The 12695-nt window shown below is 43.5% G+C and overlaps 1 protein-coding gene across 2 annotated transcripts in view; it reads left to right on the top strand.

The window, feature by feature from the left end:
* Positions 1-4111: 4111 nt before the first annotated feature.
* The window catches only part of Abhd12 (abhydrolase domain containing 12, lysophospholipase), a 60430-nt gene continuing 51846 nt past the window's right edge, over positions 4112-12695 (top strand). The window contains exon 1 of one of the 2 annotated variants that reach the window (XM_032904401.1): positions 4112-4463. In XM_032904401.1, coding sequence (XP_032760292.1) covers positions 4273-4463 — 191 coding nt within the window. In that variant the 5' untranslated portion in view covers positions 4112-4272. The remainder of the gene's footprint in view (positions 4464-12695) is intronic. The other variant, XM_032904402.1, reaches the window with a different exon arrangement.

Below are 12695 nucleotides of genomic sequence, written 5' to 3'. Positions count from 1 at the left end.
TACTCTCCACAGATTGATCAAGCCATTCTGATGGAGGCAATTCATCAAGTTTCCCTCTTCCCAGAAATAATTACATTTGTGTCAAGTAGACAAAAATTTCCTAACCTTACACAATGCAAGGTAAAAACCGTACCATAAAACCTACTTATTTCACTAACCCTTCACATTCCCCGTTGAGACAGGGTCTTACTATGTAGGCCAGGCTGACCTCAGACTCAGAGATCCACTTGCCTCTGCCTCCTGGCTGCTGGAATGAAAGGTGTGTGCCATTTTGCCTTACTATTTAGCTGGTTTTTGAAAAAGCAGTATTAATTTCTACAAGACGATAATAGATTTGTCTTGTTCTTTTACAAATGTAGATAACAAGACTGTTAGAGGAATTGGACACTGTTAAGAGAGGGGTGTCAGGGAGATTCTGAGACAAACTGTTCTTCAAGTGAGAGCTTTGTTACTTATTAATGCTGTATACAGTATGGTAGGTGGGGTTCTGAAGAGAGATACTTCAGATCAAACTAAGCAGAGATCCTTGGGGAAAAAAAGTTGCAGAGGTGGTCCAAAGCTACAAGGTGGTAGGCATGGAAAGTAATTCCTGCTACATGCTCGCTCCTTAAAGTCAGTTTGGGGAAGGCAAAATTCTTCCTTTGTTACTTCCTACTCAAAGCACTGGCTGTCATATTCCTGTATCTGTTCCTGGAGGAAGGGAGGCTGCTTAGAGTGTGGCATGATCTGTTAAGGCTATAACTCCTGATCTAACAAGGGCATATATTCCCTGAAAAAAAAAAATGGACATGGGATGCCCCACTTTAAAAGGAACCACTTGGTGTTGGAGAGATGGCTCAAAGGTTAAGAGCACTGACTGCTCTTCCAGAGGTCCTGAGTTCAATTCCCAGGAACTACATGATGGCTCATGGACATCTGTAATGGGATCCAATGCCCTCTTCTGGTGTGTCTGAGGACAGCAACTGTGTACTCATACATAAAATAAATAAAAATCATTAAAAAAAACAAAAAAACAAAAAAAAAAAAAAAAACCAAGGCTGGAGAGATGGCTTAGTGATTAAGAGCACTGACTGCTCTTCCAGAGGTCCTGAGTTCAAATCCCAGCAACCACATGGTGGCTCACAACCATCTGTAATGAGATCTGATGCCCTCTTCTGGTGTGTCTGAAGACAGCTACAGCATACTAATGTATAATAAATAAATCTTTTAAAAAAACAAAACACTTGTTCGGGTGTTGTGGATCATGCCCGTAGTTCTACCACACCAGATGCTGAAACAAGAATATTTCAGAGAGTTCCAGGCCAACCTGGGCTAGAGTATGAGACCCTGTCTCAGAAAGGGACAGATAGGTAAGCAGGTAGATAGCTAAATAAATAGAGATGTTCTGTTTATGTCGATTAGGGAGACTTAGGTTACTGTTTATTAAACACCCAACTACCTGCTGTAGGATTGTGACTCACAAACCAGGAATTTCGACCCTTCTTGGCCATGTATCTTCTCAGTTTCATCCAGGAGGCAGGACTTTTATTGACCTTTAGATTTCTTTACTTTTAAAATGGGAGCAGTGGAAGACCTATGAGCAGCCTTGATGATCCTATCTTTCCTTCAGCAAATATTTATGAAGTGTGTACTATGAGCCAGGCCTCGGTCCCGATACTGAAGATAATGCAGTAAAAAAGGGCCTGTCTTGGAGTCTATCTTGCAGTGTGGAAAACATCAATACAGATAAAGATATATCAATGTCAAGTATTTTGGTGATAAGCCAGAATAAACCCAGGAAGGTGAACACAGCAAAAACGAGACGGTCTGAGAGTTTTGTTAGTGTTCAGCAAACATAACTCTCATAGGGGAGGGGTGTAACTCTGTAGATAGTAGGCAGGGTTTTTCCAACATCAAGAATCTAAGTGTAGGGGTTGGGGATTTAGCTCAGCGGTAAAGCACTTGCCTAGCGAGCGCAAGGCCCTGGGTTCGGTCCCCAGCTCCAAAAAAAAGAAAAGAAAAAAAAAAAAAAAAAGAATCTAAGTGTAAAGGTCTTAGGGAGGGGCTGAGAAGCCTTGTGAAAGACCATCAGAGAGGCAGTGATCCCAGGAGAAGCTGGTTCCTGAGACCAGATAATGGAGCTGGAGTTCAGTCAGGTAGGCTATTATGGAGCCTTTTGTAAACAAGCTTTCAGTTTTGAGAGAGGTGGGAACCTACTGAAAGGTAGACAGATTCAGTCCTGTGGCAGATGTTAGAAAGGAGGAAGCAAAGCAAAAGTGAAGGCGAGAGGCTTTTAGACCTTTAAAGTAATCCAAGTGAGGAATGCTGGCTGTTTGGTCCAGGCTGGGGAAAGTGGAGAAAATGAGAAGTGGATTTTGAATATAGGGCTGATGTAAAACTTGATGACAGGTGTAGTAGTGTAGCATAAAAAAGGAAAAATCAGGGGTTGGGGATTTAGCTCAGTGGTAGAACACTTGCCTCAAAAGCACAAGGCCCTGGGTTGGTCCCCAGCTCCAAAAAAAAAAAAAAAAAAAAAAAGGAAAAATCAAGAATGAGACCAGAGTCTTGACTCTGAGAAAGCCAAGGAGGGAGTTCCCATTTCTCCATCCAGGGAAAGGCTACAGATAGGGATGATGTAAGAGAGTTGAGTGCCTATTAGAAGTCAATGAGGAGTAGACCATTGGATAAAGAACCTTAGATCTAGGAAGGGTATGACCCCGAGATTCAACGGGAGCGTACCTAGGAGGTAAGGGTCATATAGACAAAGCCCCACACCCTCTCTGTCTCCTCCCTCCAATTTTTTCTCCTCCTCTTCCTCATTCACCCTCTTCCTCCTCCTCCTCTTTCTCCTTCTCCTTTTTCTCCTGTAATGGAACCCTGATCCTCAGGCATACTGAGGAAGTGCCATCATTGAGCTATATTCAGTTCTTTTTGTGTTATTTTCAGACAGAAGCCACTAAATTGCCTGAGTTGGCCTCCAATCTGCACCCGTCCTGACGTCAGCCTCTGCAGTAACTTCAGGCATGTCCTACCAGGGCTATTTGTTCTTTTGTTTTTCTATAAAGATTTTATGGCTTGATAGGTCAAAACTATTTTTAAGCATTTAATTACCTTCTTGAATCTTCAAATCTATAGTACTGTTTTGTTGTTGTTTTAAAGATTGTAGATATCCATAGGGTATGGGCATAGGTTATAACATAGCAAAATGGTAAAGAAATTCTTAGGCAACTGCAAGTGGTAACTATATTATGACAAAGCCAACAACATAATCCATTACATTTCTAAATTCCTATTTAATCTTTATCAGCTGCCAACACTTTTTAAACTGATTTACATGCGTGTTGAAATTACAAAAATAACTCATTAGTAAAATGCACGCTATATCAAGCAAAACAAAAACTATTAAAAGCTACAAAGTGGACTTTCATTTCTTTCAGGTGGATCGAATTATTACTTAAATTTAGGTGTCACAGTGCAAATTCCTTTTTGAAACGGATTTCCTGGGCTTTAGCAATCCTAATCGTTTTTATGAAGATCCAAACTTTAATAAAAGATTTCAAAGCATACATACGTAGGCAGTTTATTTTCTTACCTTCTGCATTAAGGATAAAATATATGCTGTTTTAAACAAGAACTTTTCTCTATCTCTTCCTCCCTCTCTCTCCTTTCTCTGAAAGTAAAGCTTTTTGTTGAGTATAACAAACCTAAAGAACATCTGGGGCTCTCGCTTTTTAGGGGTGACAAATGCCCTAAAGAGGGAACGGAGAGAGCCTATCTTACCTAGCGAAGGGCTAGATCCCTCTAGGACCCCTTTGTGTCCTCCCCATTCGGATCACAGAGATGTGGCCTGTATCAATTCGTAGGCAGAGGACACCTGAGTTGCACTTAGAGCAACAAGCACGTGAACCCAAACTGGCCCTAATCTGCTTTGTAAACGCAGCAAAACCCTTGAGATTAGCCCTGCCCTGAAAATGACCCGCAGCTTCAGTTTATTCCGCCCTTCTCCAAGATGGCTGTTGTTGGCGCTAGGGATGCTGGGCGCGCTGCCTGTGGAGCAGAGGTGCTGGGGGCGTGACTGTGGGCGGGGCTTCCGGGAGTCGTGCGCTGATTGGCCGCGGTGGCGGACCGGCCTCCGGCGCTGGTCCATAGCGGGCGCCGCGGCCTGGGGCTGGGGATGTGACCAGCAGTGGGCTCCCAGCTCCGGGTGGTGACGGCTGTGAGCGACGGCGACTGCGGCGCAGGCGTGCGGTCGAAACCAGGGTGCCGAAAGCTGCCGGCCGACAGGGCCGCGGGATGAGGAAGCGGACCGAGCCCGTCACCTTGGAGCATGAGCGCTGCGCCGCCTCAGGCTCGTCTTCCTCCGGCTCGGCCGCCGCGGCGCTGGACGCCGACTGCAGCTTGAAGCAGAACCTGCGTCTGGCGGGCAAGGGGACGGCAGAGCCGCACAGCGCATCCGACGCGGGCATGAAGCGGGCTCTGGGCAGGTGAGATGCGGCGCGAACATGCGCGGGTCCCTCACCTGGAGGGCAGGTAGTCCCAGGCTCCCACCTTCAGGGATCTGCTGCGAGAGCATCACACGGTTCCATCCTCCCGGCGTCCTCTTCGACCCTTCTTCAGACTACCTCCCCTCGTCTGGCCCGCAGGGACCATTCTTTCCTCCAAACACCTGCCTCTGGAGTTCTCCTTCAACCCTGGTCTCACCCTCCCAACCCCTCCACGAGCTTCTCACTGACCCATCCAGCACCCTGGCTGGCATCGACACCCTTATCATGTTAGCACGCCAAGGATACTTAGCGGTTGGGTCAGTAGTAATCAGGGGCCCAGTATTCCTGACTGGCTCTGGAAAGAGTCTCCTGAGGAGTTTGAAAGGCTGCCCTTAAGGAGAGGGCCAGCAGTGTGAACCGCAGACCCTGCAAGTGCTCTTAGCCAGTTCACCTTCTTTGCCTTGACCTTATAAGGAGCTCAGTAGTAACTCTCCTGTCTGGTCCTTCCCTTCACTAGCTCATCCCAGGTCAACGCAGCCTTTGCCGACCCCCTTTTGAGGGTTAAGCGGTTTGTAGACGCCAAAGAAAAGGATGGGATGTATCCATTCTCAGCTGTTGGAGAGAACTGGTGGTTGGCTGTGAATCTGCACAGGAATTGGTCATTGAGAATCCCTCTGTAAGGACCTGGAGTCCTCTGGGTGGGTCGGTTAGTGGTTTGCATCCTCTTTTTGGGATGGAAAAGACGCAATTATGTAAAGCCGATTTCAAAATGGGATAGCGTGTTTCATAGGGGTAGGTTTCTTTCCCTCTGTGCTGGTTTCTTAATTTGACAGTTTGTAGACTGTTGTCTTTCTTGGCAGTTTTGAGGCAGTCCTGATAGTTCATGATCAGAGATGTTAGTTTGCAATACTCCTAAGACAGGAATTGTAGCAGTCATTTCTTTTTGCGTCAATTGAGTGTTCCCTTCATATGTTAAACATTTAAGCAAGAAAGAAAGCCAGAGCTTGAAGCTCTGTTCTTAAAAGATCATGAACTTTTAACTACAGAGATCCCTTTAAAAAGTCAGTGGTTCTCAATCTTGCCGAAGGGCCAGAACTGGCTGTTTGTGTGTACAGGGAGATTGCAGGGCTGGCGAAGGCTCCTGCCATCAGGCCTAATGGCCTGAGATAAATCCTTGTGGCTTAACAGTGGAAGAGGGAGAAGTGGAAGAGGGAGAACTGTCTTCCGTAAGTTGACTTTTGACCTCCATGCAGTCCACCTCACATACCTGCACACAAAAGAAATGTATAACATGTAATTAAAAATTAACTAGCAGGTGATTAATCTTTTGAAAGACGTATGTATTTTTTACTTTCTCTTAAGAAGTTTACCTGCATTTAAAAAAAAAAAAAAAAACCCTTGACAGTTCAATTACACTTTTATTCCTGTGCTTTGCGTATAGCTTAGATGACTTAGAAATTCTTCCGTTGAAAGAAATCAAGTTGCTATGCACAGTCATGTTTGGGAGGGCAGCGGGAAGACTGCTCTGACACCTTCCTTGTATTAAAAGGACCTGATTAATATTGTGGGACAAAGAGGAGCATTCACATGGTGCCCACATCCTCTGAATGAACAGAGGCTTTAGGGGAATAAAGCATAATGAGGAAGGCCAGATTGGACCATTACTCCATAGTTCTTTCCCTGTGGCCTTTCCCAGACATTCTGGTGCTTCACGTAGGCCTGGCCAGCCCAGCCCTGTTTACCTTCTTACTTACCTGACCTTGTAATTGCTATAAATGCATGCATACTTGTTGAGCTGCTTTACCTGTCTCCTCCCCAACAAGAATGGAAGTGCAATGAGAGTAGGTTGTTTTCTCCACCTCTGCATTCCAGGGCATGCCAAATGGTAGGTGGCAAAAATAAATAAATAAATAAATAAATAAATAAATAAATAAATAAATAAAAAAAATAATAATATAAAAAAGCCTGTTGAATAAATGAGCATTACAGGATAAGTTCCTGAAGTGGAGTTGCTGGGCCACAGGGTATGCTGATAACTGACAGGTAAAGCTGAAGTATGCACTGAAGAATTAGTGCTGATCGACCTCCATCAGTGTAAGTGGCCTGCTCCTAAGACTGTGTACAGTCACCACGTTTCGACCTTGCCTATTTCTTTTAGCTCTTCTTTTCGGATACTTGTAGCTACATGAAAGTGGATAAAATCTTATAATGGTCCTTTATCTGGCACAGACTTTTAAGCTTTCACTGTTAGCAGTCTTGAATCATCCCTCTCCTTGCCTTTTTTTTTTTTTTCCCAGGGTGGGTGCTACACTATTTTTAAGCAAACTTTATTTATAAGTACTTTAGAATTACTTGAACAAAAAGAAATGATTTGAAACACTGTAATAATGTTAGTATATATCAGCTATGTATAATGTCCAGTCTGCACACTCACTTTCTAAATTCTCAGTCTTACTGATTATCTTAAAATTCTGTTTTCCTTTTCCTTTATTCCCTATGTACTTCCTTTAAAAAAATTCTATACACCTTTTTTATTTGTTTCTTATTTTGTGTATGTATGATGTGTATGTGGAAGTACATGTACTGTGTAAAGGTCAGAGGACAATTTCGGGGATTTGGTTTTCTCTTCTACCTTTATGTGGGTTCTGGGGTCAAACTCAGTTCTCCAACTCTCCTTTACTGTATGAGTCATCTTGCTGGCCTCTCCTATACATTTCTATCCTAATTGTTTTTTGTTGTTGTTGAAAATAGGATTCTTTATCATAGCACATATTCTTATTTTTTTTTTTTTAGCTCAAAACTAGTAACATTATTTCTCATGGCTTTTACAGTTGATTCTCTTTGGTCTTCTAAGTATTCTGTGGGGACAACTGCAAGTAGTAAGAATTTTGTCCCTCGTCTTTCAATTTTAATGTCATTTGTTTCTTTCTCTTTTCTGATTCATGGTATATCCCAACAGAAAGTCCAGTATTGTGGCTGATACTGGACCTCTGTGACTAGTCTATGACTTTACTGACAGCCAAGTACTGTGGGTGATACTGGGTACCTTGACTAGTTCATGACTTTATTACAATTAAGAACAATGGCTGACTCTCTTGTTCTCTCTCCTCTTCTCTGCTCTCTTGCTCTTGCCCTCTTCCCCTACTTCTCTCCCCATTTCCCTCCCCTCCATGTGCTCATGGCTGGCCTTTACTCCTCTCCTCTATCTACTCTTCTTCTCTCATTAAACCTTTCCACATGGGAGTGGGGGAGACAATGGCTGATACTGAGCACTTTCATGACTTTACTGATAGTGCTTTTGATGGTTTGTTTGTTTGTTTTGCCATTAGGTGTAATCCTGGTTCTTTTGCTAAGGAGTTTGTCGCTGGTGGTATTTTAAAATAAAAAACAATGGTACTGGATTTTTTAAAGTGTCATTTGTGTGGGGTGTTGTTTTTCTTTTTTCATATATGGCCCAATCAACTTAAAAACAAAACCAAAAAAATCCACTGTAGCTAATTCAAAAGGAAAAAAATTCAAGATCAAAAGCCCCCATTTTGTTTGTTTTAAGTTCTGGATAGGTCAAAGGGTGGTTTTTTTAAAGGTAAATATTGATAGAATTAATATAGGAGCTCTACTCTCTGGAAAGAGGGATGATAATAACTTGCTTTGTTTGATGAGCAGAGACGACCAGATGAAGGACTTTGTAGGAGTCTTTTTTTTTTTTTTTTTTTTTTTTTGTAGCCTTGGAATTTTTTTTTTTTTTTTTTTTTTTTTTTTTTCGGAGCTGGGGACCGAACCCAGGGCCTTGCGCTTCCTAGGCAAGCGCTCTAACCACTGAGCTAAATCCCCAACCCTAGCCTTGGAATTCTTGACAGTGCATAGAAGGTACAAGGGGTCTAACTTGGACCCTGAGAGGACACATGTTAAATGTACAGAGATGGTCTTTCCTCTCCCAACCTTAGACCAAATCTAGGGATAGACAGATACTAGTGGGCTGTATGGGAGGTTTCCTAGTTGTATCACTCTCATGTAAACACCAAGGACCACAGTCAACACCTCTTTTTTTTTTTTTTTTTTTTTTTTTTTTTTTTTGGAGCTGGGGACCGAACCCAGGGCCTTGCGCTTCCCTAGGCAAGCGCTCTACCACTGAGCTAAATCCCCAACCCCAGCCTCCCTTTTTTTCTTGATTCAGAGAAGGGCACCCATCCAAGATGCTGCTGACTTTACCTATCCAGAAAGGCAGTAGACCGAGGTCAGGGTCCATGCCCTTCGCCTTTAGCCTTTTCAAGGTACTACCTGCAGCTCACAGGCCATGCATCCCTGTGTTAATTTACAACTAAGATAAGAGGAAGTTTACAGCTGGCCTATATCTCTTTTCTACTACTGCACCTTAAGTAACAGACTTGGCTCTAGTGATTACAGCAGGTTGACTCTGTCTGTTGTATTTCATCTGGGCCTCCATTGGGTCAGCCTTTTCCCATCATGCCTTACCTTGTCATGGTTGCTCTATAGCCTGACTCTAGATTTTATTAGGACTGTGTTTTTTTATATTTCTCTTTGACTCAAAGTTCCTTTTAGCCCACAGTCACTATTCCTTCTCAAGGCAGCTTTCTGTGGTGACTCTGGCAGACAAGTCTACATTGCAGGAGAAGCCTTTAGGAAGATTGAAAACTCTTGCCCTATAAATGGAGGCCACCTTATAGAAAGAATCATGGAATTTTGGACACTTTAAAAGTGTCTGGGTTTAGAGAGACTATCTTGGAAACTGTGTGGAAGCATCTCCTGTCAATAAAAACCTGATGGCCTGTTAGCTGATGCAGTAAATAGCAGATGGGACTTTGGGCAGAGAAAGAGCTAGGATTCTGCAAAGAATCAGGAGCAGGGAGATTTGCCTCAAACTCTGAGGAGACAGATGCATGAAACTGAGAAGGAACTAGTCATGTGGCACACATAGACTAGAATAAACAATTTAGTCAGGGAGCAATTCAAAGCCTAGGGATTTATTAAATCTCAGAGTTGTTATTTCTGGGAACAAAGAGGTAGGATGGAACTGGGTACAACTGGATAGGAAGAGTGGCAAGTGGGTGATTGGGTAAAGATGCTTGTTGCACAAGTCTGGTGACCTAAGTTTGATCCCTGAAACCCATGTATAGGCAGAAGGTGAGAAAGCTACAAAGAACACACACACACAAACTAATATTTTTAATATTTTAAAAGTCATGGTTTATCAGATCTGTGCTAATAAAGGTGGAATCCTGTTCAAAATTCCTACTGCTGCTCTTAAAAGAATACTTACATTTCAAATAAAATATGCAGGAAGACTGTTTAATGACACAAGTGTGACAAGCTTCAGGTCAGTGCTGTTTGTCCATAGTTGGTACCATAAAAGTTGCAGTGGCTTTGTGCTTTGCAAGGGGATCTGTCAGCACAGCAATCACTTGTCCTGTCCTATCTTGTGTGTGGACAGAGGGACCAACCAACATAGGGAAGATGATAGCCAGAGTGCTAGGACTAAAATGGCCCTTAGCTAGATGATTTTTCCTTTTGGGTTTAGTTTCCCTTATACTAAAATTCCATATTTTGTGGAGTGCTGCATAGTGACCTGAGTCTCAAGTGAGCCTTTTCAGAATCTGTGGCTTGGCATGAGCTACTTAACCCCTGAGTCTGCTTTTTCATCTGTAATGTGAGGATAAGAATGCCTCCCAGTTGGAGGCCCAGGTGTGTGGAAAATTCCTGGCACCAGGTGAGCATCAGCTGGTAGCATCTTCTGGTGCAACCATCGCTGTTGCTAACATCATAAGCTAAAGGAACTGAGAAAGCTGTTAGCTTGTGTCAAGAATTCATTACTCCTTCCCTCTCCTGCCCCCAGATTATAATCTAGCACCTCGTAGTTGTGCATTTAAAATATCCTACTTGGTAAGTGTGTGTTTTTTATTATATATATTTATTTGTGGTTTTTATTTTGGGTGGGGGCCACAACACTCACATATGATGTGGAGGTCAGAGAAAAACTTGCCAGAATCAGTTCTTTTCTTTCACTATATGGGTTCCAAAGATCAAACTTGGATCCTCAAGCTTTGGCCTCAAGCATGAGCCATCTGGTCAGCCCTGTGTATGTTGACATTAGAACATTTCTAACTATACGGTTGGGTCATCCAACACTCCTATCCCCCCAGCCCTGTGTGTGTGTGTGTGTGTGTGTGTGTGTGTGTGTGTGTGTGTGTGTGTGTGTGTGACATATATATACACATATGCCTGGCATAAATGTGAAGGCCAGAGGGAAATTTGTAGGTGTCAGTTTTCTCCTGTCACATGGATCCCAGAGGTTGAACTTAGATTGCAAAGCTTAGCAGTGCCCTTACCCTGTGAGCCATCCTACCAGGCCTGAGCCATTCTTTTAACAGTTTGACTATCTATTAGGTGTGATAACACTTTAAGGCTACAGCTTACCCACATGAGCTTTACCTTCCTATGAAGAGACAAGAGACAAGAGACAAAGGAAGAGAGATATGTCAGGTACTCTGAGTACTCGGGAGAGTTGTAGAGCCAGTAAGAGACCAGTTGTGGCTAGGCAGTGATGACACACACCCTTAAACCCAGCTCTTGGGAGGCAGATCTCTGTGAGTTCAAGGCTAACCTGGTCTACATAGTGAGTCCAGAACAGCCAGGGCTATACAGAGAAATGTTGGAGGGGTGGGGAACAGGGAGAGTGCAGCTGTTGACAAGTTTAAATGAGAAAGAAGCATTGTGACAGAGGGACACTTGATGAAAGTGTCTAGGTAGATAGATACATAGAAAAAGGAAGGAAGAAAAGAAAGAAAGAGAAAGAAAGAAAGAAAGTAAGTAGAACTTGTCTATGACCAGAATAAACCGGAGATGATGAGGTTAGGAGTATTGTCATCAGGTAAGAAAGACATTGTTGGGCTTGGGCTGGGGAAGTAGCCTTGAAAGTGGGAAAAAATGTGGAATTCAAGGAGGCATTATCGGGATTTATCGATTGTTTGAATGGAAGAGTGTGTGTGTGGGGGGGTCTTTTCTGAGTAACTGGGAGAATAGAAGCAATTACCGTGCTGAGAAGAGAACTGTCTCCGTTGACTTGCTGCTGCTGTATCAGTACCACAGACTGGAGAAGTGGGCTTTGTTTTTTTTCTCAAGACAGTGTTTCTTTCTCTGTGTAGCCCTGACTCTCCTGGAACTTGCTCTGTAAACCAGGCTGGCCTTGAACTCACAGAGACACTCCTGCCTCTGCCTTCAGGGGGCTGGGATCAAAGGCATGTGCCACCACTGCCTGGCTAGTTTCTGATTTTCAGTTCCGGAATGCTGGAAGTCCAGTATCAAAGGGCTGCGTTTGAGGAGGGCCTCAGTGCTGCAGCTTAGCATAGTAGAAGGTATCACATGGAGAAAAGGTATTCTAGAGAAAACAGAGCGAGGACAGAGGAACGCCTGACCGTGTAGCAAGCCCTAATCAATCTCTTAACCATTCCACCACCTCACACAGTCCCATTCCTAATCTTCAACATGTGCTGGGTGTGCTAGTGTAAGCTTCTGGGGACACGAAGGCAAGAAAGAAGGATCATGTGAGTCCAGATGTTTTGGCCAAGCCTCTTTTTTGTTGTTGTTATTTTGTATTTTGGAAGAATTCAAATCATAGCATTTCACTTCTAATAGTCTCACAGATCTGAAAGAAGTCACAGTATAGCATCAACTCAAATGACCTAAGTTCAGAATCTAATCTGAATCAGATTAGTGACATTCAAAGCACAATTCATCCTGAGACCTGCTGTGAGCCTTTCTTTCAAAATACAATGGTGGGGCAGGCATTCCAAAGGGAGAGGTAGGCAAGAAGGAAGAAGTACCTGGCCCCTAGTAAGTCCAAAGCTCATCAGAGAAAACAGCACTCATCTAAAAGATAAAGAAGGGGGTTCTTTAATACTGTGCCCCTGGGCACTGTAGGACAGTAACGATGTGTTAAGCATGCTTTTTGGGTCTCCAGCACTCCTCCTTCCATAGCTTCATTGAGCTTACCAGCAATCATGGAGTCTTTTACCTCAGTTCTCCTACAGTTGGAGTCTCACTGGTAGTTCTACAGTTCTGGGGTCTTGCAGGTGTCCCGACCCTTGTAGCTTTACTAAGCATTGCCCTCATGGTATTTCTGTGGTGGCTCTGCCTCATGACATCTAGCTTCCTCAACTGTTGACAGCCTCCTTTAAAATCAAGGCACAGGGAGCAATGCATTCTGCTTGTTGTAAT

This window comes from Rattus rattus, chromosome 5 (assembly GCF_011064425.1).
Source record: "Rattus rattus isolate New Zealand chromosome 5, Rrattus_CSIRO_v1, whole genome shotgun sequence".
In the NCBI taxonomy this organism is placed as follows: Eukaryota; Metazoa; Chordata; class Mammalia; order Rodentia; family Muridae; genus Rattus; species Rattus rattus.
The sequence above is the reverse complement of the archived record's forward strand: the minus strand, read 5'-3'. Positions and strand labels throughout refer to the sequence as shown.